General features: G+C 50.6%; 3 protein-coding genes across 5 annotated transcripts in view; 1 reads left to right on the top strand and 2 right to left on the bottom strand.

Annotated features, from left to right (window-relative positions):
- The window catches only part of LOC101355829 (fer-1-like protein 4), a 34,346-nt gene extending 19,955 nt beyond the window's left edge, over window positions 1-14,391 (bottom strand). The window contains 22 exon segments of the mRNA XM_004370578.2: window positions 49-165; window positions 246-333; window positions 5,602-5,702; window positions 6,535-6,655; window positions 6,755-6,923; window positions 7,114-7,222; window positions 7,613-7,971; window positions 8,639-8,825; window positions 8,917-9,100; window positions 9,215-9,383; window positions 9,548-9,659; window positions 9,661-9,798; window positions 10,079-10,210; window positions 10,334-10,394; window positions 10,938-11,096; window positions 11,401-11,442; window positions 11,639-11,730; window positions 12,906-13,005; window positions 13,109-13,197; window positions 13,562-13,631; window positions 13,890-14,008; window positions 14,371-14,391. Of these exon segments, the coding sequence (XP_004370635.1) occupies window positions 49-165; window positions 246-333; window positions 5,602-5,702; window positions 6,535-6,655; window positions 6,755-6,923; window positions 7,114-7,222; window positions 7,613-7,971; window positions 8,639-8,825; window positions 8,917-9,100; window positions 9,215-9,383; window positions 9,548-9,659; window positions 9,661-9,798; window positions 10,079-10,210; window positions 10,334-10,394; window positions 10,938-11,096; window positions 11,401-11,442; window positions 11,639-11,730; window positions 12,906-13,005; window positions 13,109-13,197; window positions 13,562-13,631; window positions 13,890-14,008; window positions 14,371-14,391 (2,739 nt within the window).
- Window positions 14,392-15,271: 880 nt separating this feature from the next.
- On the top strand, window positions 15,272-20,781 carry SPAG4 (sperm associated antigen 4). Of its 2 annotated transcripts, none has more exons than XM_004370398.2 (12): window positions 15,272-16,477; window positions 16,991-17,095; window positions 17,437-17,503; window positions 17,689-17,750; window positions 18,001-18,044; window positions 18,351-18,376; window positions 18,497-18,605; window positions 18,870-18,945; window positions 19,084-19,199; window positions 19,517-19,684; window positions 20,349-20,438; window positions 20,553-20,729. In XM_004370398.2, exons 1-12 carry the CDS (start codon window positions 16,006-16,008, stop codon window positions 20,709-20,711), a joined length of 1,494 nt encoding a protein of 497 aa, XP_004370455.2. In that variant the 5' UTR covers window positions 15,272-16,005; the 3' UTR covers window positions 20,712-20,729. The 2 variants fall into 2 exon arrangements, with proteins under 2 accessions (XP_004370455.2, XP_004370456.1); XM_004370399.2 differs by having other exon boundaries at window positions 16,066-16,458; window positions 20,553-20,781.
- A 2,788-nt stretch (window positions 20,782-23,569) lies between these two features.
- Window positions 23,570-25,900, bottom strand: part of CPNE1 (copine 1) — a 38,772-nt gene continuing 36,441 nt past the window's right edge. For both annotated transcript variants that reach the window (XM_023725030.1, XM_023725025.1), the window contains exons 14-16: window positions 24,452-24,585; window positions 24,037-24,273; window positions 23,570-23,910 (exon numbers count right to left, since the gene is read on the bottom strand). In XM_023725030.1, the coding sequence (XP_023580798.1) occupies window positions 23,770-23,910; window positions 24,037-24,273; window positions 24,452-24,585 (512 nt within the window). In that variant the 3' untranslated portion in view covers window positions 23,570-23,769. The remainder of the gene's footprint in view (window positions 23,911-24,036; window positions 24,274-24,451; window positions 24,586-25,900) is intronic.

Raw genomic sequence — 25,900 nt, 5'->3', positions numbered from 1 at the left:
AGCAGCAAGAGTATTTAGGGGTGGGGAATGGGGTGAATGAGGCATTACCTCCTGGGCCAGGAAGCACAGTTTTGCCAGGAGCTTCTTGGCCAGTACTACCTTCTCTTGCACGTTGCCTGGTCTCAGGCCCTGCAGAAGTCGTAGTCCTTGCTTTGCCAGTAGGTTCTGGAAGGGTAGGAACATAGCATGAGTAGAGGGCCCCAGGTAGTTCCCCTTAATCCCGCTTCCCCCAGTCCAGCCCATACCAGGCTATGCACCAGCAGCTTCCCTCGGCAGCGATCCAGAGCATTGGGCCGGGTCATTGTCCTGCGTTCAGCCCCATGGCAAAACTGTCTGTGGTGATCAGAGGGGTGCAGAGCAGGTGGAGTCAAAGAAGAGAATACTGACATTTAGGGGCATGCTTCCCACCCCCAGACTCCCTCAGAGCCCCTCTCAGTCTTGTTCTCAGAAGAAGTACCCTTCTTCATCCAAAAATGGCTTTCTAATTGGACCCTGCAGGAGAAAGATGTGGCAGTCTGCTTCCATAGAGATTTATAGCCTTGGAAACCCCATAGGGTCGCTATGAGTTGAACTGACTTGATGTCAGTGGGTTTGGTTTGGTGTTTTGTTTTGTTTTGTTTTTTGGTACTTGGACCATCCACAAATTCGTCAAGGTTAGCCTGGCCTTTTAGCCTCCGAATTCATGAGTATTAAACTATCTACCACCCTGGCTACTCAAGTGTGGTCCATGGCCAACAGCATTGGTATCATCTGGGCGCTTGTTAGAACTGCAAACTCTCAGACCCCACTCCAGACCCACTGCATCAGAATCTACACGCCCTTACCCCCAAGGGATTCCTATGCACAGTTTAGTCTGAGATGGGCTATACTTGACATCACCTCCAGGTTGACTACAAGATAGTGTGAACATTACAGCCCCAAACCCATTACAGTACCAGCATTCCAATCCCAGAAAAAAAAAAAACCCTGCTTAATCTCAGAACTTCACTCCTCTTTCTTTCTCTCACATCCCACATCAATCAACCAGCATATCATATAGGCCCTACCTTCAAAAAATATCCAGACTCTGACCACTTTTCTCCTGTTCTCCTTCTCCAGAATGACCCTGGTCTAATCCACCATTATCTCTCACCCAGGATTATTACAACAGCCTCCTAACTGCTCTCCCTGCTTCCACTCTTGCCCCTTCTCCTACATAATATTCTCAATAAAGCATCCAGAATTGTCTTTCAATGGTTTTCCAGGCCATTTCACTCCTCTCCTGTAGTTCTTATCCCAGAATAAAAAACAAAATCCTTAAAATCACCTCTAGGCCCTACATGATCTGACTCCCTCATCAAATATCACTCTCTCCCTCATGCACATACCTGTAGCCATTCTGGCCTTTTTCTTCTTCCATAGATACACCAAGTCTATTCCTACCTCAGGGCCTTTGTATTAGCTGCTCCCTCTGCTAGCGTGTTCTGAGATCTTTGCGTGGTTCACTTCCTTTCTTCATTCTGGTCCCTGCTCAAATGTCACCTTCTCATAGGACTTTCCCTGACCACCCCATCTAAATAGTCCCTGCCACTTTTCCATCCTTGTACTCTGTTGTGTTTGTTTGTCTCTCTAAATAGAAAGTAAATGAGGACGGCGACATTTTGATTACCACTGTATCCTCGGGGCCTAGTAAACCCGTTGCCGTCCAGTCGGTTCCGACTCATAGCGACCCTGTAGGATGGAGTAGAACTGCCCCATAGAGTTTCCAAGGAGCACCTGGTGGATTAGAACTGCCGACCTTTTTGTTAGCAGCCAAACTCTTAACCACCTTGCCACCAGGGTTTCCTGACACCTAGTAGCTGCTCAAAAAATATTTGTTGAGTAAAGTAAAATGATTTTTGAGGCAGGATATTTTGGGCCGATTTTGACGCTCAATGACTTTTTTAACTTTGTATTATGGTAAGTTTTCAAAATTATATAAAGTAAATGATTCCAAGGATTTTAAACCTAATACTGCTCCTAGAGCTTACACTTTCGCCTTACTAATGCTCTTAGCTCTAAGACTTATATTGGTAGAAATAGTCAACATAAAATAAAACTAATAAGGGCCAAAATTATTAACGTCTGTTATTGATTAAAAATTGATAGATGAATCAAATCTTCTTGACAAGATTTAGATCCACAAAATTAGATGCATGGAAATTGGATCTGGTAGAAATAATGGCTGCAAAAGAAAACTACCCTCGCTAACCTATAAACAGTGAAACATGGGCAAAAAATTGATTAATCAAGTCTTTCATTGAAATTTTCCTGTCAAAGAATTGGGCCAAATAAAATAATTTCAGTAAAGTAAAAATGGAAACATTTTAACTGTACTGTATAGAAAATCAAGCAAGGAATTAAATTGGATTAAAAGTGGTTGCTCTTTTGGAAACTTATAGAATGTAGACAGAGAAGAGAGCCCCAGGGCTAAGTTCTGGGACACATGAACATTTGGAGGTCAAGAAGTACAGCAGTCAGCAAAAGAGACTGAGAAGGAATGGTCAGAGAGTTAGGAGAAAAACCAGGGGGATATGGGGTGATGGAAGTCAACAGTAGAGTGTTTCAAGGAGGAGGGTAGGATGAACTGTGTCAACTGCCACTGAGAGGTTTTTATGGTTAATTTTATGTGTCATCTTGGCTAGGGTATGGTTCCCAGCTGTTTGGCCAAACACTAGTCTATTTGCTGTCAGGGAGTAGTTACATGTGATAGAATCAGTTGGTCTTGGGTAGAGCAGATTATCTTCCATAATGTAATCATCTTCCACAATGCAATCTACTATTGTATCATGTATAATGCAATCAATCAGTCAAGGTCATCCTAAATCTAATCACTTCTGAGTTAGAAAAAGAGCAGAATGAACGCAGAGACGTGCACACACCAGGGAAGACAGATACCAAGTAAGGATTGTCTACAAGCAAAGGAACCACAGAAGGCCTGAGATTGCCTACAAGGAAGGAATCAACACAGACAAGACCCTGATTTGGACTTTTAGCCTCTAGAACTGTGAGAAAATTAATTTCTGTTCTTTAAAGCCATCCACTTGCGGTATTTGTGTTACAGCAGCACTAAGTAACTAAGAGGTTGAGTAAGATGAGGTCAGAAAAGTTACACCTACAGCCTACTACCTTACTGCGCCTCCTGATCAAGGTCCTTTGCCAACTCCTTCTCTTCTACTCTACTGTAAATGCTGGAGCTTTCCAGTACTCAGCCTTCTCTTCTCTCTGCTCCCTAGATGATCTTATCCAGCCCCATTTACATATTGACAGCTCAGACTAGAACTTTTCTTACAACTGAACTCATATGGTAAGCTGCTTACCAGAAAAGTCCACTTGCAAATCTAACAGTCCTCTCAAAGTTAACCTGTCTGGAACTGAGCTCCTAGTATTCTCCTCTGCTCCCATCAGACCTTCTTCTCTTGTTTTTCGTATAGCAGGAAATAGCATAATCTACACAGTCATGTAAACCAAAATTGTGGGAGTCATTCATGATTTTTTTTTGCATACATCCTCCACACTTATTCATCAGCAAGTCCTGAGGTGTCACCTACAAATTCCAAAATTGCTGTTGAATCCATCCACTGCTCTCCAACTACACTGCAAGTACCCTAGATTCAAGTCATCATTGTCAACATCTCTCACCTGGAGTATTACAGTGGCCTCCCTTAGTAATCTCCCTGCTACCTCTTATGCCACCCCTCCCCCACCAATCATTTCAAAAATTTTTAATTGTGATAAAATGTATATATAGCATAAGATTTGCCACTTTAACCATTTTTAAAGTGTCATTAAGTATATTCACAATGTTTTGCAACCATCACCATTATGGATTTCCCAAAGTTTTTCATCACCCCAAAGAGAGAAACTCTGTAACCATTAAACAGTCACTCCCCATCTTCTCTTGCCCCAGCCCCTGGTAACTTCTAATCTACTTTCTGCCTCTATGAGTTTGCTTATTCTAGATATTTCATGTAAGTGGAATCATACAATATTTGTTCTTTTATGTCTGCCTTATTTTGCTTAGCATAATGTTTTCAAGGTTTATCCATGTTGTAGCATGTATCAGAACTTCATCCCTTTTATGGCTGAATGTTATTTCATCGTATGCATATATCACATTTTTTTTGTCCATTCATCTGTTGATGGACACTTAGGTTATTTCCACCTTTTGGTTATTGTTAATGATGTTGTAATGAACACTCACATACAAGTATCTATTTGTGCCCTGTTTTCAATTCTTTGGGGTCCCACTGATACTTTTTAAGGGTAAGTTAGAGCATATCTCTTCTCTTTTCAAAACCTTCAGTGGCTCTCCATCTCACTCAGGGAAGTCAAGGCCATTGCAATGGACCTACAAGGCCCCCACGTGAACTTCCTGTCCCCCAACCTCCAACCTCATCTACTCTCTTAGCTTCAGTCACACTGATCTTCTTACTCTTCCTCAAATACACCAGGCATGCTTTTACCTCAAGGTCTTTGCACGCATTGTCCCCTCTGCCTAGGATGCCCTTTAAGACATGGTTTGCTCCTTCATCTTCTTCATATTACCTTCACAGTGGCTTTCCCTCGTCTTCCTTTCTAAAATTGCAACACGTCTCTGAAACGCTTCCTTCATTTCCTCCCTTAACACTTGTCTTTATCATACTTCTTACATTTCTACTTGTTTGCCTGCTTATTATCCGTGTTGCATACACACAACATCTGTGTCTGCATCATATGCTCTCCTTTCTTCCTGTTCATCAGAGGAAGTATTCCCGTTCTCCCCACTCCCAACACACCAGAATGTAAGTTTCAGAAGCTTTTGTAGCGCGAAATCATTTTTCATTGTTATTCCCTGTACCTGGAACAGTGTCTGGCATGGTAAATGCTATAAATATTCATTGAATAAATAGATAAATAACTATTTTGAGAAAGGAATCAGAAAAACACTGAAGTACATGGAGCAAGTTATGGAATTCAGGGCAGTGAAGGTGAAAGATGGAAGCAACTAGAACATGTTTATGTTAAAGTAATGATGTGGTAACTAGGGACCAGTTGATGCAGGAGAGAAAGTGGACAATTGCAGAGCTAATTCATCCAGTGGGTGAGAGGAGATGAAATCAAGATCACAGCTGTGGCTGTAGGAACAGAAATACTTCCTCTGATGTAGCAGGAAGAAAGGAGAGCATACAGATGCAGATGCAGGCAAGAAGGTAAACTGGATGGAGGAAAGGCAAGGCCCCTGTTTTCTCCGTGAAGTGGGAGAGAACGTCATTACCTGGAAGTGTGGAGGAGTGGATGAGGGAAGGTTTGAGGAGAGGGAATAAGGCTTAAGACTCTAGGAGTGTGGGAAAGGAAGCACGGAAATGGAAGGCAACAGACGTGCCAAACCATCTGGGGTGGCCTAACAGCCAATAATCTCCATCAGCATCCCTCCATCAAGCTCCCTTGATCTGGACAATCAATCTTTTCTCATTCTTCTGAAAAGTGCTGAGCAAACGCAGTTTCAAGGCACCCTTGGGTCCAGACAGCCACCAGAAGTATCATTCACCCTAGAGCTGGCACAGAGTACAGACAACAATGAAGAGGCGCCCCTCAGCTCACCTGCTCCCAGCCACCAGCTCTTCCAGAGCCTGCTTGAGTCGTGCACAGGCGCCGGGTCCGATCCTGCGCTGCAACGTCTCAGCCTCCTGCAGCCCCTGGTCCTGCGCAACCGGGAGAGACTGTCAGAGCTGAGGATCTCGAGGGTTCGCATCCGACCTCCTTTACACCACGCCCCCATCCAGGGCCACGCCCACTTGCGATCTGCCCCCTTGGCCCCACCCTGTTTTGGCCAGGCTTCAATGTTCCACATTTCTTGCCCTCTACTGGCTCCACACCTGTGGGGCCTGGCCCCCAATAGCTCTGCCAATCTCCTTCACCCCGCCCCTTCCTGGACTCAGCAATTCTAAATCTGTATCTTCCCACTACTTCTGGCCTCCTCAGTTCACCCAGAAGCTGTGCTCTTTGGCCTCCGCCCTTTGGCCTTTAACCAACGAGGTACTAGCTCCCTGATACGCCTCCCATTATTCCTGCCCTAGTTGTTGTTGTTGTTAGGTCCCCTGGAGTCAACTCATAGTGACACTATGTAACAGAACGAAATGTTGGTCGGTGGCGCCATCCTCACAATCGTTGCTATGTTTGAGCCCATTGTTGTAGCCACTGTGTCAATCCATCTCATTGAGGGCCTTCCTCTTTTTCGCTGACCCTCTACTTTACCAAGCATGATGTCCTTCTCCAGGGATTGGTCCCTCCTGACAACATGTCCAAAGTAAGCGAGACCAAGTTTAGCCATCCCCGCTTCTAAGGAGCATTCTGAGTGTGCTTCCTTCAAGAAAGACCTATTCATTCTTCTGGCAGTCCATGGTATATTCAATATTCTTCGCCAACACCATAATTCAAACGTTCCCACCAAAGGCTGCTGTCTTCCGGACATCCCTACGGCCCCGCCCCTTATCTTCCTGCCTCTCTCCCAGTGGGCTCCGGTCCCGCCCTCACCAGCCTCTCTGCTACTTTGCGCACGCTGTTGCTGCTCAGCAGACGCCACATGTGATTCTCCCAGCGGCTCCAGACGCTCACGCAAGGCTTGCGGCGGCGCAGGGGCAAGCAGAAGTACGGCCTGCGCGGGGCAGAGAGGAGCGGAAGCTGCGGAGAACAGTCCTGGGCCCTCACCCCAAGACCTCCCAGTGATTTCCTCCCAGCCACCCCAAGCACTTACCCGTTCCCGTCCATGGGCTCAGGCCGCTGAGCTGGGATCCCCAGCTCCTCCTCCGGCTCAGCTCCGGCGTCGGACTCCAGCAGAGGCTGCGCCTCAACCGCCTCGCCCTCCGCTCCCTCCCTGGCCCTAGGACCTCGGCCCACTTGCTCCTCCTGGCGGCCCGCGGGACCTGCCCGGAGCAGCAAGGGTCATTAAGCGTCATGCTGAGGGTCCCACCCCTATCTCAACTTCTTCTGCCTCAGTAGAAGTCAGAATCCACCCCGTACTGAGGGTCAACAGCCCCCTCCAGGAGCCTAAGATCTGAAACAGAGTGACCACCATCAGACCCATAACCTCAGGGGTTAGGCTAGGTCACACACCGATGGAGATCTCAAAGCTGATGGGCTGGGAGACCAAGGCAGGGTCAATCATCGTGGCCTCAAAGAGCACACCGAAGAGGAGGAAATCTTCGCTGGGCGCCAGGGCGTTCTGGGGAAGGTAGGTCAGGCTGAGGTCAGCCTCCCATCCTCCCGGGGAGCAGCCTCAGCCACACAAAGACATTGCAACCAAAGACCTAGAAGAGTCCCTGCGAGTATCCTACCTTCCTCTCTGCCCCTTTTAGCACCAATCCTCTGGACCTGGGGCCTAGTCGTCTCTGTCCCACCGCTGGTGGGTCAGACACCCACACACATGTGTACATACATACACACGAGCACATGTGTACACACTGCAGTCTTCACCCAGGCCCCCACATGGAGACCCTACTCATGGTGTTTAACGGCTGGGGCCCGGTTTACACCCTCCAGAGGAAGTTGCTCCTCACGGTAGGTGTGCAACCTAAGAGTGACCCCAGCCCCTTTGCTAAGCGCCAGCTCTCACCTCCGGTAGCGGCAGCAACTCCTCCACTTCCACCTCCATTGCACTAGGAATCTCAGGCACATCCGCACTGGAGCTGGCATCCAGGTGCTGCGGAACTTCTGTCGGGGTCTGGCCTCGCTTGGCTCTCTTCTTCTTCCCTGTGAGCCGGGATAGCCTGGACCTCTGTGGGGCCTGGGGAGGCTTGGGTTCGGCTCTCCCTTCGAACACCTCCATGGACACAGCCACCAGGAGGCGGCCGCGAAACCAAATGCCTTGGCCAAGGCCTTCATTGAGATTTTGAAGACCATCTCGGAGCCCCCCGCTGGGGGGTGAGCCATAGAGGGGAATCCAGGCCGGGCCGAAGGTGGGGTTAAACCCCGCTGTGGGAACAAGAACTGTTTTGGAGGGAGCAAGGGCAGGTGGGTACTAGGTCAGTCTATGCACCACGCCCTTCTCTCCTCTAATTCCTAAGATGGGTGGGGAGTCTGGGCCTCGGAGGCTCTGGGAGGGAAGGAGTCCGCGGGCTATTTAGACCTACGGCTGCGGAGCACAGCCTGCAAGCACTTCTAAAACAGCGCAGCTCTCAAAGGCTCGGGCCTGGGGGTGGAGCCAGAGTCTTGGAGGTGGAGTCAGGACTAGGGCGGAGCTTCGGCTGAGCCTGTACAAGAGGAGGGGCTGGGCTTGTTTCTGTGAGTGTAATGCTATGCGGAAGACAGGGCTGGAGTGATTATCGGACATGCGAGTAGGGTCAGGATTTTTGTCAACAGCTACGGTTAGGATTTTGTCAACGGAGCCAAACCGCGGGCGCGGTTTGTCATCTGGGGTCGACATGCGAGACTCCGAAAGACGGGGAAGGGTTGGAGAACAGTTTAGTGGAGTGGCCGGACCTTGAGCAAAGCAAGCACGCAGTTTGCCGTCAGGGGTGGAATCTAAGGCGGGCTAGGGCTCCAAAGGGCGGAGGCGAGTCGAGGCGGAGTTTACCGCCGGGGTCCGGACCAGGGCGGGGCAGCCCTTGCTGGGCAGCACTTGCAGGTCCGGCGCCCTCACCCGCGCGGCCCGGATGCGAGATCTGCCTGAGGTCCAACACGTGCGTGGCGAGGGCCACATCGAAAAGGGGAGCGTCGTCCCGCAGCTGCAGCCGGAGGCCGCGCGTCAGCGGCGGGAAGAGCTCTACGAAGCTCAGCTGCTCGTTCCACTCAGGTGCCACCGCCTCGCTGCGCACGGATGTCTCACCCTGCGGACGGCGGAGAAGACAGTCGGGGAGCGGTCAGCGTGGGATCAGGGCCGGAGCTGCAGCGGAGTGGGAACGGGAAAGGTTTTCTTACCTGCTGCCCCAGGAAAGACACCCGAACATAGGGGTCCATGAGAATGCGCTGGTCGTTCAGGGCGCGGGCCAGGCTGCCCAGCAGCCCCGGGCGCAGTGAGGGCAGCCCCTCCGCGCGGTACACTCGCACTCTGAGGCGTGCCCACGGCCTCTCAGCCGGCACCCGACGCGGCAGGAGCAGGTTCCTGTGGGGAGGGGGGCGATGAGGGCGGAGAAGCCTTGCCTCTCCCAAGTTGACCGGATCCCGCCACCACGCGTTCCTGGCCACCCCCCGTCCCGTTCTCCACTCCCCAGCTCACTTCTCGATGTCCGAACTATGCCCCGGTCTCTGGAGTGGCAGCGGAGGGGGCAGGTCTCCGCGCGCCCTCACTGTCAAGGTAACTTTGACGAAACCCTTGGTCCCGGCGCGGGTGTCCCGGGGGTCGTGCAGTGGAGCCCATTTCTGGTAGAAGTGGCCATCTGGGGGCGGAGGGGCGGGTCACGGGTCAGAAGAAATCGTGGGATGCCCAGGGCCGTGTTCGGAGGGGTGCCCAGTGATCGCGGAGGATCGCGAGTGCAAGGAGGTCAGCCTTGGGGAAAGATTACTGCCTCAGAAGTTAGTGTTTAGGGGTCCATGAGGGGTCAGTGTCCAGAGGGTTCAGTACCTGGCTGGTCGAAGACTATTCCCAGGTCCATCCTGAAGGTGCCTATCCTGGTGGCCATAAAGGGAAGGGTCTGCGAATGGAAAGCCTGGGAGGAAGAGAAGCGATGTTAGTCCTGGAACTTCAGCATAGGCCCCTCACTTCCTCTGAAGGAAACTTCTCACCCCCAACTCCCTCACCGTGATCTCCAGCACCAAGTCTTGGAGACGAACCCGGGTCTCATGAAATTCGAACAGGAAGTACTGGGTTGAAGTGGGGAGACAATGGAGGTGAGAGAAGGTTATGTGTGAAGAGTTCACACCAGCCTGCCCCTACCCTTTGCAAACAGAACCCCACCCCTCCCCACCTTACACCAGACCACTCTTCTTTAATTCCTTTTCTCAGCCTATCCATAGGCTCCTCCTCTCAGCCTCAGGCCCGCCCCTTGGCATAAGTCCACTTAGGCCTCGCCCCTCTGGGGCCGATCCCTTCCTGGGTCCCGCCCATTCCCTCAGGCCTCCCCCCTTCCTTGATTGTTCCCACTTCGTTGTAGAAGGGGCAATTGGTCCCGCGCTGCGTCGCGGTTACTCGTCGCTGCTCCCCAACGCGCACAGCCACATAGGGGTTAATGTTGACTCCCACCAGCTTCTGTGCCTCAAGCACCGTGACCCCCACCTACAGAGTATGGAAGGAGACAGAAAGGAAGCCAAGCGTGCCCACAGCCAGGTAGGGCCAAGGAATGTGTATGGAGGGCAGGTGGTCGTCCCCGAGGGTTAGGGCTTGGAGGAAGATTGGTACCTGGAAGTCCTGGGCTCTGGACATCTGGAAAGGATCCCCGCGGGCCAGGCCCCGAGCTCGGCTGCCAGGAGAGTTAAGGTTAGCTCCACTTGGCCCTCTCTCTCAGGTTGTCCACACCTCCCCACCCCTGCTCCCCATGCTCAGTGCTGAGGATGAAATCTCTCCCTGTAAACTTTTGGATTTTGAGTCCCTCAGGTCTTGTTTTGCCTCTTTGCTCACCATACACCCAAAATGTGACTCATTCCTGGAGCCCTGAAACCATTCATTCACTCAACAAATATGTCTTGAGCACCTACTATGTACCAGCGCTATTCTAGGCACTGGGGACACTGCAGTGAACAAAACAGTCAAAATTTATCACCCTCATGAAGATTTCATCACCTACATGGGCTCCAGAAGCTGTGTGTGAACCAATGTAACTGTGTGTATGACTGTGGCAGTGTCTGTGCCTTTGGATAAGTGACCCTTGACCCCAGGATATCCACCTTTACACTACCTAGACATATGTTTGTCAGTGTGGATGGGTGTGAGCATGCATGTAGGAGCGAGTGAGACTGACTCACTGGTCGGGTGTGGGAGCAGGTGTGCAATGGGTCCAAGTTACCTCTTGAGGAGGCTGAACACGACGCCGGAAAGCTCCACTTCAGGCTCATCCTCCAGCTCCAGCTCCAGCTCATTCTCCTCATCATCCTGCTGGCCTAGGCCACAAGCTAGCTTGCGACCCAAAGCCACTGCCTGCCGCTCCAGTCGGGCCTCTCCAGGCCTGATAGGAAAATCCCTCAGGGAACATGTCTAGACTCTATCACCCATCTCTGGGTACTCCTTGACTTCCCTGACTCCAGGACTGACCTTTGATCCTGGGATTGACCCCTGACCCTGGCACTGACCCCTCTAATTCACGATTGATCTCTGATTCCAGGACTGACCTCTGACCTCAGTACTGACCCTTTGGCCCTGGAACCAACCCCTTCATTTCAGAACTAGCTCCTGACCCTTGGACTAAATTTGGCACTGGCTCCTGACCCCAAGACTGACGCCAGTGATCCAGGGCATCTGCACACACTTACTTCAGCTCCTGGAAGCCCACATTGGGAATGATCAGCTCGGAGCTGGAAGGAGAGAAATGAGAGGACAGGACTGTAGAGCTACATAGAGCTATGTCTATACAGCTGCAAACTGGTCAGCAAGCATCTAACAGTCACACTATCCAGCAGATCCAGAGTGTAACTGGGTATTACTCCTCCCTCCCCAGGGCCTGCCTGGGCTGGGATCACCAGGCCTTACTGAGATTGGTGGAGGGGTTACCTGTCCCGGATAGGTGCCCCAAAGTCCTCCTCTGCCCAGGCCCCAATTGCCCCCTCTGGGGGCTGGTACCTCAGGTCGAGCTCCACCTGGATCTGAAACCAGATACATAGTTTTCCCCTAGGGCCCCTCGAATTGCCCTTAGGCTAAGACAGGTCCAAGGACAATGTCTTTTACACTATCTGTAAACAGAGACCCTCCTGGCCTGCAACTGTGGTGGCATGTAGTTCCTTTCTAATAATGTTGACTACCCATAAGCTATTAAGAACTTACTATACACAAATTACCTCTTGGGGGAGCTGAATGCGATGCCAAAATTCCATCATTGCTCTTGGAAACCCCTTACTCTGACCTCCACCAGTCCAGGCATGGTCTGGCCCCTGAGCACCTTTCCAACCCCATCTCATATTGGTTTCTGCTCTGCTCTGCACCCCAGCTATGCTCCTTCAGGGCACTGGGCTTTTGCATATGCCAGTCCCTCTGCCTGGAACGTTCTCTCTGCCCAACATAGTTAACTCCAATCATCCTTCAGTTTCTAACTCAAGCACCTCTTCTTCAGGGAACCTCTTCTGATCTCCAAATAAGTTATATCCCTCTGTTCTACACTCTCCCAGCCTCCATTAACTCTTTTGTAGCACTTGTCAGTTGCAATTTTACTTTTATTTGTGTGAATAGTTTTGAATGTTTGTCTCCCTCTTTAGATAGGGAGCTCCATGAGGGCAAATCCTTGTCTGGTTTTGCTCGCCCTTAAATTCTCATTGCACAGCACAGCACTTGGTGCATAGTAAGGGCTCCATAAATAATGACAGGCTGAGTAAGTAAAAGGGTGACTCCTCATTGTGTAGAGGAGGCAACAGTTTATAAAGAAACTAAACAACGTATCCAAGATCTCACAGCTGGGAGGTGGCAGATCCATTTCCACTATGCTATACTCACCCTCCACGGGAAAAAAACAAAAATTAACAGGAAAATCCAGCCAGATTCATCTTTGTCTCCCACAAAACTTGAGTCTGGTGCAGGGCCAGGGGGAAGTTCAAAACCCTTTATCTCCTCTCGTCACCACACCTCTGGCCCTCAGAGCTGAATCTGGTTCTTGTCCTATGTTAGACTTGGGCAGGGGGTGGAATGAAAGGATCCCTAGCTGAATGAGAGAAACCTTGTTTCCACTCCTATCTGGGTCTTGGGTTTTCTCCTGTAAGAAATGGAACCCTCTACCTAGAGAAATTCTCTCAGGCTTGGGGGTGGCCAGCTGAAGACTGGTGGGGCTCACCTGGGACACTCGCAGCTTCTCATCCACTAGGGCCTCCCGTAGTACCAAACGCCCAACACTCTCTAGCTGCTGTAAGGAGATCACCAGGGTCCCCAGGGGCCTAGGGGAGTGGCATGGAGCAGTAGAATGACCCAGAGAAATGGCACCAAGTCACCTCCAGGCCAATCTGCATCCCAGCCTTCAGCACCCCCAGGCCTGCTCACCTGGGGCTGAACACACGGCTGCAGTTAATCACCTGCACGGACAGACACTCCCCAGCCAATGGAGCCCCATAGTGTGGCCAACGGAAGAGCTGGGGATAGGGGGAAACTTGAGACACTCAATCTTGAGCTGACCCTCACCCCCAGTCCAGATCCTACTCCCAAAACAGGGGCTTAACTTGGAGCTAACTCTAGGACTGACCACCCAGACTTGGAACCAATTTCCCCAACATGTGGTTGACTCCAAACTATGGCTGATTTGGGGCTAACTACCAACGATGAACTAATCCAATCTTGGGACTGATTGTCCCAAACTGGGTCCGACTTCTCAAGCCTGAGACTGACCCCACTTCCTAAGACTAAACCACCCAAAACCCAGGAATGAGCCTCCCACCCCCAGGATGGATTTGAACTGGGTTCAAGTCCAGCTTCTCCCCATCTAGGAAACAACCCTACTGACCTCACCAATATCTGTTTCTTGACCACAATGAATTTTCCTTGTTTTCTGGGTAAAACCTGTTCAGAACTGAAGCTAGTCATTAATCAGCCCCTTTCCACACAAACAGATCATTCCCCACCACCACCCTTGGCCCAGGGTTCATTCTCCCTGGATTCACTTTCAAAGAAAGGTCAGAATAGAAGCTGGGTAGGGAAGGAGGCAGGAGGATAGAGATGTTGGGCTGGGGGTGAAAGGGGACAGGATGTAGAGATGGCCAGGAACCAGAATGTAGAACCAGAGCCCCCCAGTTCCAAAACTCCTAGCTGCAGGCCTCACCCCGAAAGCTGAGCCTCACTTGTCGGTCATGGGTGCCTGGCAGCCCTGTCAGTCGCCGCACACACACAGTCAGAGCCATGGTCCCAGTGCCACTGGCTCTCCCTCTGCCTACCTGCCTTCCTGCCCACCTGCCACCCACCTGAATCTCCTCTGACTCACTGGACTCACCCAGCAGGTTCAGCAATCCCTGCCCTTTAGTCAAACACACAGTTGGCAGGCCTGGGGGGTCATGGGTGAGCAGGGAGTGGAAGGACTAAGATAATGGGGGTAAGGTCCCTATGTTCAGGGCAGTCTTCTCTACTTGTACCAGCTGCAAACTGACAGGACTGTTTCAGCCTCCATCCTGCATCCTTGTGGAGTGGGAGCTAGGATGGAATGGGGGTGTAGGGAAGGGGAAAGGACAGAACCCCAGTCTGGTCCCTGCTAGCCTATGAGGCCTGAAGGGCATGGACCTCATGTTGTTCCTTGTTCATCTCTCTGTCCCTAATACCCAGCTCAAGGCCTGGCACATGTTAGGTCCTCAGAACATTGGGTAGATTAACAAATGAATCCCCTAGCCCCCAGCATTAGTGCAGTAGGCATTCAACACATTTATTGAGTGAATGAATTAATGAGTAATTGAATGTGTGTCTCCAGCTTGCACACAGTGTGTGTTTAATACGCTTCTTGAGGCCAGCGATCCTTAACTAGGGACCCTGGGACCTTAGTGGAACACAGATGGGCTCCAGGGAGTCTGTGAACTCTTAAAATTGTTTGCTAAATATTGAGCATGTGTGCATTTTTCAGGACATAGGGTTCCTAGCTTAAGTGAATAACCCTTAAACCTTTAAACAGATATGCAATACTTTTGCTGAATGAAGGAATGAATATATCCCCTTGTCTGAACCCTTAATAAGTGGCAGTAACTATGCACTGAGTACACTTCATGGCCATTCACTTAATCATTCTATTTAATGATACCCACTATATGCAGGACTTGTGTTTTGCCACCCTGGGGGTAGGGAGAGCAGCCACAGAGGTGAATCAGATGTGTACCATAAACAGCAATACCTAACAAAGCCTAGAAAAACTGCAAGCACCACCAGAGTGGGAAAGGGTTAGGGCTCAGGAGCTCAGTGGAGGGAGATCAGAGGGGGTGTTTACAATAACCTCTGACACAGCACATACTAGGAGTGAACACTGCTGAAGAGACTGACTAGTACCAGTTGCCATCTGGTCGACCCCACCTCATACGGACTCCATCTGTATCAGAGAAGAAATGTGTTCCATAGGGTTTTCAATGACTGATATTTTGGAAGTAGATCGGCAGGCCTTTCTTCTCAGGCACCTCTGGGTGGACTCAAGCTTCCAGTCTTTCTGTGAGCAGCCTAACACCTTAACCAGTTGCACTACCCGGGGACTTCTCAAAGGGGGTCTTTAAATGGGCTTTGAGGATAGGAGTTGGGAGCAGAGACAGACATTCCCGGCAGTGGGGAGGAATGCAGGGTGTGTTCTGAGACATGTGATTTGTTCATTTTGGCCTGAGTACAAGGAATGTATCAGGCCGCAGCAGCAGATAAGATTAGACAGAGTCAGAGGAGCTGGGTCTTGCTGTATAGCCTGGACCCAGACATAGTCCCTTCTTGTGCTTCTCCTTCTTAATACCGGAGTTGGAAATCCCTGTTCTGCCTGTTTCCCAGTTGCTGGGGGCTCAAATGAGTTTTGGGGGTATAAAACATCAGACAAGATGGAGGGGTTGTTTCTAAGCAAAGTCCAGGTTAGATCCCAAGGCCCTCAGATGCTGGGAGAGGGTTTCACCATCCCATTTGACAGATGAGTCACTGAGGCCCAAAGGAGTTCACAGTCAAACAGGAAACAGTAGGGGCAGAGGGGAGGACTAGAATTCTTAGTTTGCAGTATTCTGGCCTTCCCCTCCCACTGAGGAGAAAAACAAAGCAGGGAAGGGAGACAAAAATTGTTTTATGCTAGGTGCAATGTTAGACGGGTTTTCAGGGAAGTGCTGTGATGTCATTGCTTGCTTTACAATGTCAGAAAGAATAAGACAGACTACCATGACTCCCTGTGACGCCACGGCCAGCTCTATGACGCCCAGTTAGGATGTTACGCGGTGATCGTGATCTCCTCTATGACGTCAGCAGCCAAGCCCAGATACAGGGGGAGAGGGCTGGGTCCAACCTCGGGGCCCGCCGGCTGCACGCAGGGTCCGAACTGTCCGGGCGGCGCGCACTGGCTGAGGACCTTCGCCGCTGCGGCGGCGACTTTGGCGTCCGTGAGAAGGAGACCCCAGGTCAGGATGCGGCGGAGCCCCCGTCCGGGCTCGGCCGCTGCCCCGCACAAGCACACACCCAACTTCTACAGCGACAACAGTTCAGTGAGCGCCACCTCCGGAGACAGCAGCGGGCACCGGTCAACTGGGCCGGGGCCCGGGGAGCCCGAGGGTAGAACAGCCCGGGGCTCGAGCTGCGGTGAGCCCGCCTTGAGCCCAGGAGTGCCCGGAGGAACCACATGGGCTGGAAGCTCTCGGCAGAAGCCGGCGCCCCGGAGCCACAAGGGGCAGACGGCCTGTGGCGCGGCAACCGTGAGGGGCGGGGCCTCGGGTGCGGGCGGGGTCGAACCCGGGTAAGCTGTGGGAGGGGGAGGGACCTAAGTGGGCGGGGCCTGGCCTGGAAGGGGATAAAATTTTTTTTGGGCACCTTCTGAGGGGAAGGGCCTATAGGGTATGGGAGGGGAGGCACTAGAGAAGGCCCCTTAAGAGCTGGGATCTTGTGTGATGGACGGTCTTGGGAAGGGGCGGGGAAAGCCCTGTGATCGGGCATCATGGAGGAGGCGCGGCCTCGGTGTTAGCGTGAGTAGCTACCGGTGAAATGGGGCCGCACCAAGTCTTGGGACTGGGGGCGGGGCTTCTGTTTGGGGGTGGGTCCAACGTGTTGACTGAGCATACCTAAGGGGCGGGGTCTCAGTGGGCGGAAAAAGACTTAGGCGGCGGGTGCGGAGGGACCAAAGCTTGTGAGGCTGCCCTGCTTCTGGGCTGGGCAACTTCAGGCGGGGTCTCGGGGAAAGAGTGGGCCTGCTATGTGCAAGGCCCCAATGGAGCCCTTGGGCTCCCACAGAACCGACTGGGACTCCCGTAGTCTCTGAGGAGCAGCTCGACGTTCTCCCGACACTGGATATGAGACAGGAGATGCCAGCCCCGCGGGTGTCCAAGAGCTTCCTGAGTATGAGCCAGACCAGCCCTACTCCCCTCTGGGCCACCAGCTTCTCTCTCTGAACGCCAATGCTCGTCTCTGAGACCCCGGTCTTGGTTCCGAGCCCCCGTTCCATCTCTAAGCCCCCAACCCTATTCTGAGACCTCTGCCCCCTCCCACAGCCCGGTCCCCTTCTCTGAGTATCAACCCATTCCTAGGCCCTATAGGATTCTTGTAGCCCACGCCCTCTTCCTGAGCCCCAGGCCCTTCCAAGCCTCCCTTCCTTAACCCTTTCAGAATCTCGCCACCACCCGTCTCCCCTCCCCCACTGAGCCACAGCCCCTAGCCTGAGCGCCCTCTCCTCTCCTCAGACCAGCTCTTCCAGGTCCTGAGCGTGTTGTTATCCCTGGTAGGAGACGTGCTGGTCAGTGTGTACAGGTCAGAGGGAGGGAAGGGGAGCCCCATGGGCTGTTCTTTGGAGGGGGGTGGGGAGCAGGGCCGCAGCGGTTGAGGCTTGAGCCGATCCAGACCTCGTGTTCACAGGAGCTGGGTCCAGGACGCGGGGTGGGGGTTAGGGGAGGCGACTGGGGTCTGGGGCCTCAGCCTCCCTCCGGTTCCCTCAGGGAGGTCTGTTCCATCCGCTTCCTCCTCACGGCCGTGTCGCTGCTGAGCCTCTTTCTGGCAGGTGAGGGGGTGCTGATTTCCCTGGGCCCTGAGGGAGGCGACCCAGCCCCAGCCCAGGGTTTTCGGAAGCCAAATGCAGGTCGTTTTTTCCTATGTCCGTCAGCGCCCTGCAGTCCCCCCAGGGCGCTCTAGTCCCGGCTCAAACCCCCACAGCCTGCCCCAGGCTCGACCCCTCAAGCTTCTTCTCTCCTCACTGTCTATCCCGGAGAAAACATTTCCTTCCCTTCGCCTGAGATCCCCTCTTTCTCCAGCGCTCTGGTGGGGGCTCTTGTACCTGGTCCCTCCTTTGGAGAATGTGAGTGGGGAGACTGTCCTGGGGGGCGGTTGGCAAGTCCTGAGCTGGGAGGCTTCTGGGGGGAGGGCAGTGCCGAGGCTGGAATCCTAAGGAAGGGCTGGATATGAGCGGGGGGCTCATGAAGGGCTGTGCCCAGAGGTGCTTGGGAGTCTCTGAGGCTGTGATCCTGGGAGGTCAGGGAAGAGTGTGGGGGTGCACAGTCCTCAAAAACAGGGCGCCTAATCTGGCTGCTCCGAGGTTGAAGTGGGAGAATCTGGGGAAAGGGGAGCTGACCGGCGCTGTATTTTGTCCCTCCCTCCCCACTAGGAACCTAAGGAGATGCTGACTATGAGGTGAAACAGGGCACCTGGGGTGGGAAATTGGGGGGCTCAAAGGTGCTTCTGTGGGGGGCTCTAAGGGAGGCTTCCATGGGGACAGGGAGCCAACCCCTCGCGCCAACCTCTCTCCTGCAGCGAGTACTACGAGCGCGTGCGCTCCCAGGGGCAGCAGTTGCAGCAGCTTCAGGCCGAGCTGGATAAACTCCACAAGGAGATGTCCAGCGTCCGCGCCGCCAACAGCGAGGTGAGCCCCGCACCCCATCCTGCCCACCTGTGAGTGTCCGGGAGCCTGGCTCCAATGGCTCCAGCCCACCGTGGGAAACCCTTTCGGAACCCGCTCCCTAGGTCCTGGAGCCCTGACCCTGAGCCCCACCCCAGAGCCTCGACCTCGGAGTTTCTCCCGGGGCCACGAAGTTCATCCCGGAGAGCCTAGTCCCCAGAGAACCCTGCCCACCAGAAACCAGGCCCTGGAGCCACGCCCCACCAGGCACCGCCCTGTTTCTTTCAGAGAGTGGCGAAGCTTGTGTTCCAGAGGCTGAATGAGGACTTTGTGCGGAAACCGGACTATGCGTTGAGCTCCGTGGGTAAGGCCCAAAGACACTGGGAGACAGAGATTCAGAGACATTGACACAGACTGACCTGCTGGAGGAGACAGAGCCTCAGACCCTCCCCCAGCTATCCGTCTGGCTCCGGAGCCCCATCTCCTTCTCCACCCGCTCCAGGAGCCTCCATCGACCTAGAGAAGACATCCCACGACTACGAGGACGCTGACACTGCCTACTTCTGGAATCGCTTCAGCTTCTGGAACTACGCGCGGCCGCCCACGGTTATCCTGGAGGTGGGCTTCCAATCGGGTTCCAGGATAGGACCTCGGGCGGGACGCTGGGAAAGGTCCAGAGCCTGGGCTGCAAGGGGGTCTGACCTTGCTGAGGTGAGACGCTGAGTGAGGCCGACAATAGCGTCAAGCTGAAGGAGAGACCTAGAAGTTCTGGGAACTGGGGCTCCGGGAGGGGTCTGGCTGGGAAGGGACCCGGGCTGAGTGAGCGTGGAGCGCTGAGCGGTGCCGAGGATGGGGTCCAGCTGAGGGCGGGGCCTGCCTGAGTGGAGCAACACCCTCAGACCGCGGGTTCTGATGGTCTATCCGCCCGCCTGCAGCCGGACGTGTTCCCTGGAAATTGCTGGGCTTTTGAGGGCGACCAGGGCCAAGTGGTGATCCGGCTGCCGGGCCGTGTACAGTTGAGCGATATCACCCTGCAGCATCCGCCGCCCAGCGTGGCGCACACCGGGGGAGCCAACAGTGCTCCCCGAGACTTCGCAGTCTATGTGAGTGGGGCTGAGGCCAAGAAGATGGGTAATTGGAGCTAGATTTTGCCTAGAAAGTACCAGGCGGTCATGGGGACTGGTGCCAGTATCTGAGATTTTGCTTGCTCATCTATAAAATGGAGATATCACTACTTGCCCCTCAGGGCTGCTGTAGGTTATAAATAATCATAACCACATCTAAAATATTAGTTATGGCTTATTGAGCACATACTCTGTGCCAGCACTTCACAAGGATTATGTCATTACATCTACACAACCTATGAGGTACTACTATCATCTCCCCCTTTACACTTTTTCAGCTTTTGCCTGTAAATAGTTATGTTAAAACCACAAAAAAGTGCTAAATACATGTTGGACTGAAAACAAACAAAAAACACTTGTAACTGTGATTTAAACAGTTTTTCAACTTTTGACAGTAGTGTGTTAAATCCACAAAAAAGTGGAAATTAGTGTTCAGAAAGGGGAAGTTACTTGTCCAACGTTACAGAGCTAATTGGCCAGACTAAAAGTCAAACCTTGTTTCTACATTACACTATCCCTAACACCAAAAAATACATGAGAGCAGGTATACAGATACTGAGTAGACAGTAGATCCTCAGTAGAGTTGCTTTCTCCCTCCTCTACCCATGCCTTACTGTTCCTCCATTCACTCTTAACCCTCCAGGGCCTCCAGGTTGATGATGAGACTGAAGTTTTCTTGGGGAAATTCACCTTCGATGTGGAGAAATCTGAGATTCAGACGTTCCACCTGCAGGTGTGTTTGTCTCGGGATGAATATGCTGAGGGAGTGGGGCATCGAAGGAAGATGCCAGGGAGGGGGACAGCCCTTGGGAGGACAGGCCCTGGCATGATCCATTTGTCTCCCCAGAATGACCCCCCAGCTGCCTTTCCCAAGGTGAAGATCCAGATTCTAAGCAACTGGGGCCACCCCCGCTTCACATGCTTGTATCGAGTCCGTGCCCATGGCGAGCGAACCTCAGAGGGGGCAGGGGACAGTACCACAGGGGTCACTGGGGGACCGCATTAAACGCACTGATGGAGTAGAGTGGAGGTCTGTGCTGAAGGAAGCTGGATCAGTGCTGGGGGGTGCTCTGTTGGAGGCCCTGGCTGCCTTTAGCATTTAAGTATGGTGGGGATCTGCCACCCAATACACCTCCTTTCTTGGAGAAATTCAGGTCAATATAATAGCAGCAGCTCACATCTATGGAGTGCTTACATGTACTAGAGGCAGGGCTCTGGACATTACACACATCACCTAACTTAATTCTCACAATCACAGAGGGGGAAGCCACTCAGGAAACTTGCTTAAGGTCACACAGTGGAGAGCGAGAGCAGGACCCAGGCCTGCCTTCCTCCAGAGGCCATCCTCTTTAACTGCAGAGATGCCAGTCAGCCTGGAGCAAAGTTTGTGCTCTTCAATCCCCACGCTCAACCTCTTGGGAAGTCCCCCAACCCCTGCTAGGTGCATAAGGAGGTGAAGGGGAACTACCTTCTTTTAAGACAAACACTCCAAAACTGAGGAGGCTTGAGAACCTCTAGGAAGCTTGTGAGTCAGAGCTGATGCAAGCCTGGTGTAGCCCCTTCTCATGTTGTCTTTACTGAGACCTGAGTACCTGTCCCTTTGCCAGGCAGGGTAGGTGGTCTGGTGTTCAAGAGTCCTTGCCCTCAGGAAGCCTGAGGAGAGAGAAGATGCTCCATGAAACAGGACAATTCATTTACAGATCTAAGAAATCTTCACTCTACAGGTTGAAAGTAGAATTGGAGGACTAGGGGATGAAGGAAACAAGCATCAAAGAATTGAGCTCTACCTGGGCAGGGAGTAGGAGAGAAGGACCACCATGTGGAAAAGAATGCTCAAAACTTGGCTTGTTAGGATGCTTCCCAGTGTGTTCATGTTTTAGAAGAATAGACAAGTCTATTAACAGTGGTTACACATCTAGGAAGTGAAGTTGAGATGTCTAAATATGTGGGGGTAGAATATTTATCCATGTTTGAATTTTTGGGTTATTTTGTAATTTGAAGACAGAGAAAAAAAAAAGATTCTATCTGGTGTTGTCAAAGTCTAAGGTTAGACATGTGAACTAGTGTAGCTTTTCTGCAGGCAGTTTCACAATAGAAACCAAAAGCCTTAAAGCTTTTTATAGTCTTTGATCACAGCAATGCCATTTCTAAGAATGTATCCAAAGGACACACAGATGTATTCAAAAGATAATACTTATCAAAGACAGTCATCACACTGTTGTTTATAGAGAAAAATAAGGAAACTTAGTATCCAAGTAGATAAATTATGCTACAAAATAAGAGTCAATAAAAATGGTAATATAAGGGGATGTTTAATGTCAGGGAATGCAATTAATGATACATGGTTAACTTTTTTAAAAGCAAGCTAGACTGGCATACATAAAAAATTTAAAACTTCCTATTATTCCTATTCCTATTAAGAGTTCTATATACCAAAGGATGCTATAAATGAAAAGACAACAGCCTGGGAGAAAATATTTTAAACATGTATAAGACCAAGAGTTAACCAGAATAAAGGCTGTAACCAAAAAAAAAAGAGAAAGAAAGAAAAAGCTACGAATAGGCTACTACTCAGAAGAAATATAATTCACAAATATATGAAATGACATAACTTGCCTACATAATTAAACTCAAACTAAAAAAATTTTTTTTTTTTTTGGCCTGTCAGAAAAAAGGGGTAAGTTGACTTTTGCTATAGAGGGCAATTTGACAATATCTATGAAAATTTTAAATAACATTTCCACTTCTAGGAAAGAATTCTTTAGAAATATTCCCATAAGTGTATAAAAAGAAATGTGCACCGATGCTCATAACACCATTACTTCTAACAGAACAAAACTGGAAGTGACCCATTTCTCCATTAATAAGGGATTGGCTAAATAAGCTATGGTATATTCACGTAATGGAAATAATATGTAGGCATTAAAAGACAATATGTAGGCAATAGTTCAGATGGATAAAGATACACAAAATATATTAAGTAAAAACAAGGTGTAAATAGTATGTATGATGTCCTATTTTGGAAAAAAATTTTTTTTGGAATGCTATCCTAAATTGTTAACTATCTGTCAGAGCTATCAGACAGAGGCCCTCACCTGCTCTATTATCTATTTCTGTAATATTTGAAATTTGTGCTAACTAGCATGTATTACTTTTAAAATTAGGAAAAAAAAGTATGCTGCAAAAGCAGTGTGTATGATATCTTATTTTTGTACAATGCAGACTATAAATGTGCACAGAGAAAGACCTGAAAGATAACACCAAATGTTTTACGGGAATATGGGAGTTTTGGTGGTAACTTATTTTCTCTGCATACAATGAATATAAATCAACTAGCTATTAAAAAATTTCAGGCTTGTAGCCTATCTTTACACTGCTCCGTCCTCCAGGAAGTCTAACATAGCCCTTGCTTCATCTAAAACTCACCCATCCCTCAACCACTGCCTTTTCCTATGAGGCTTAGCACACTCCACCATGTCTTTGTTCAGTGTTTGGCTTACGTTCAATCTTTGAATTTCCAAGAATAGTGTCAATGTTTCTCACTGTTTGGCTAGTAATGCCCAGGTTAATAATAAATTCTATTCTTTGAGTGGGGCTATTGTTCTAGAAGGAGCCCTGGTGGTGCAGTGGTTAAGCGCTTAGCTGTCAACACAAAGGTTGGCGGTTTGAACCCACTAGCTGCTCCATGGGAGGAATACGTGGCAGTCTGCTTCCGTAAAGATTACAGCCTTGGAAACCCTATGAGGCAGTTCTATTCTGTTCTATAGGGTTGCTATGAGTCAGAATCAACTTGACAGCAAAGGGGTATCATGCATGGCTAACAGCAGCCTCTCACCCAAAAACACACAGAGCAGTGGCAAGCAGTGGTCTTTCCTGGTCTTTATTGAATGACAGGCACCAGGGAGAGGAAATTGGAATCAAGAGCAGCAATAGCAGGAGCAAGTATAAAAGTATAAAACATAAACTGCTAGCACTGGGGAGTGTGTACAGGGTTGGGCCATGGCTCAAAGGGTCTTTGGGGATATAGGATTGAGGACTGTCCACAGCCCATTCTCCAAGGGAACCTAGGCCTGGGGGAATTGTGCAGGGCCCTTAGCCGGGGGTGGAAGTGGCTTGAATGGGGCCCAACCTTGGGCCTTGAAGTAGGACACCAGTTGTGCAGGCACTTCTGCGAGCACAGTCTGTGCCAATGCCTCCCGAGGGGCCTGCCAGAAGAAGAGGGGCAAGGTCAGTTATGGTCCATAACAACCTCCCAAGGTCTACATTTCATGGGGTAAAAGGGAAAATATACCCTAGGCCTCCACCTTACATCAAGGAGAGGCCCTACTCACATTCTGGAAGCGGCGGTAGGGCACAAACTGCACTATGTCACGGGCAGCTGCCTCCCCAGAACGCGTACGCAGGGGCCCGCCATCAGCATCCAGCTGCTCCATGGCCTCGAAGTCAGCGCTGCCCACACCCACGATGATCACTGACATGGGCAGGTTGGAAGCACGTACCACAGCCTCACGTGTGGCCTCCACATCTGTCACAGCACCATCGGTCAGCAGCAGCAGCACGAAGTATTGCTGAGGGTAAACCCATTCATACACTGAGGCTGATCCTCCCAAGCCCTTGCAGACAGCTCACAGTGCCCCTCTCCAAAAGAACACCCCTCCAAAATATTAAAGAAAACCCCAGCTACACATTTCCACACTGACAAGAAGTCCCTTGATGGAGACCATCCCCACCAGCTATGCCCCTTACCGAGGCAGTCCTTTGATGTGCAGCCTGAGCTGCAAACCTGGCTACGTGGTTGATGATGGGTGCAAAGTTGGTAGGGCCATAGAGGCGAACTTGGGGCAGGGCTTGGCGGTAGGCATCCACAATGCCCTGGATGCCTGCAGAGAAAGAGGCAAAAAATACTGTAAATTCTTGTGGATAGTGTGTGGGTCATGTGTCCTGAGATCTTGGGTGCTTTTTACCAATCTCCCCTGTGACTCAGAATACTTAACCCTAACTTACAAAGACACTTATTAATTACAAAGGGAAAAACAGTACTTGTACAATGGAGAAACCTGTTAGACACTACCTCAACCACTCAACCAAGTGGTCAAAGTTAACATGATTGGTAATGGGACAAATCAACATCATATGCCTTCTGATATGATGCACTGAGAAGGACACACAGCATCAATTCTGTGGTATTGTCAAAAATGCAAAGTATGAATCTCATCATGAGGAAGTATCAGGTAAATCCAAATTAAGGGATATTCTATGAATTATCTGGCCTAGCCACTATTCAAAAATGTCAATATCATGTAAGACAAGAAAAACTCAGATTAAAAGATAGGGCAATTGAATGCAATGTGTGATCCAGCATTTTCTTTTGCTGTAAAAGACATTAGAACAATTGGCAAAGTGTGAATAGATTCTATAGAAGTATTGATAATTTCCTGTTTTTGAGAATTATACTATGGTTATATAAGATAATGTCCTCGATTTTAGGAAATAAATACAAGTACTTAGAGATAAAGGGCCATGTGGATGATGATGGGTGCAAAGTTGGTGGAGCCACAGAGGTAAACTTTGGATCAGGGCTTATTCTCTGCAACTTATTCTCAAATATTTCAGGGGGAAGGGGAAAATACACACACACACACACACACACAAACACACATACACACACACATACACACACACACCCCTTACCAAACCCACTGCCATCGGGTCAATTCTGACTCACAGGGACTCTACAGGACAGAGTAGAACTGCCCCATGGAGTTTCCAAGAAGTGGCTGGTAGATTTGAACTGCTACCTTTTGGTTAGCAGCCGAGCTCTTAACCACTGCACCACCAAGGCTCCATGTATATATATAAAATGCAAAGCAAATGTGGTAAAATGTTAACATTTGGGGAATCTGGTTGACAGTAAGCAATAGCCCCTGTGACCCAAGCCCTGAACCCTAAGCTGCATGACCTCAACCCCTAAGACTATTCTTGCAACTTTTCTCTAAGTTTGAATTTACGTCAAAATAAGGTAACATTTAAAAACCCAGATCTGTTCAAGTCAGGTCAAGTTTTCCACTTCAGCTTGCTGCCCACCCGGGGGCACTGGGGAACCACAGGGTCAAAAAGCACAGTTAGAGGCAGGGTTTGGCCACCCTCTAGACAAAAGGGCTTGGGGCACTCAGGCAAAAAGTACCCTGCACTGAT

This window comes from Trichechus manatus, unplaced genomic scaffold (genome assembly GCF_000243295.1).
Source record: "Trichechus manatus latirostris isolate Lorelei unplaced genomic scaffold, TriManLat1.0 scaffold00008, whole genome shotgun sequence".
In the NCBI taxonomy this organism is placed as follows: Eukaryota; Metazoa; Chordata; class Mammalia; order Sirenia; family Trichechidae; genus Trichechus; species Trichechus manatus.
The sequence above is the reverse complement of the archived record's forward strand: the minus strand, read 5'-3'. Positions and strand labels throughout refer to the sequence as shown.

Excerpts from the sequence above, each read along its gene's own strand:
- SPAG4 (XM_004370398.2), top strand. The coding sequence starts at position 16,006 with ATGACGTCAGCAGCCAAGCCCAGATACAGGGGGAGAGGGCTGGGTCCA. Across the intron at positions 18,045-18,350 it reads TGGTCCCTCCTTTGGAGAAT|GAACCTAAGGAGATGCTGAC; the intron begins GTGAGTGGGGAG and ends CCTCCCCACTAG. Across the intron at positions 18,606-18,869 it reads TCCGCGCCGCCAACAGCGAG|AGAGTGGCGAAGCTTGTGTT; the intron begins GTGAGCCCCGCA and ends TGTTTCTTTCAG.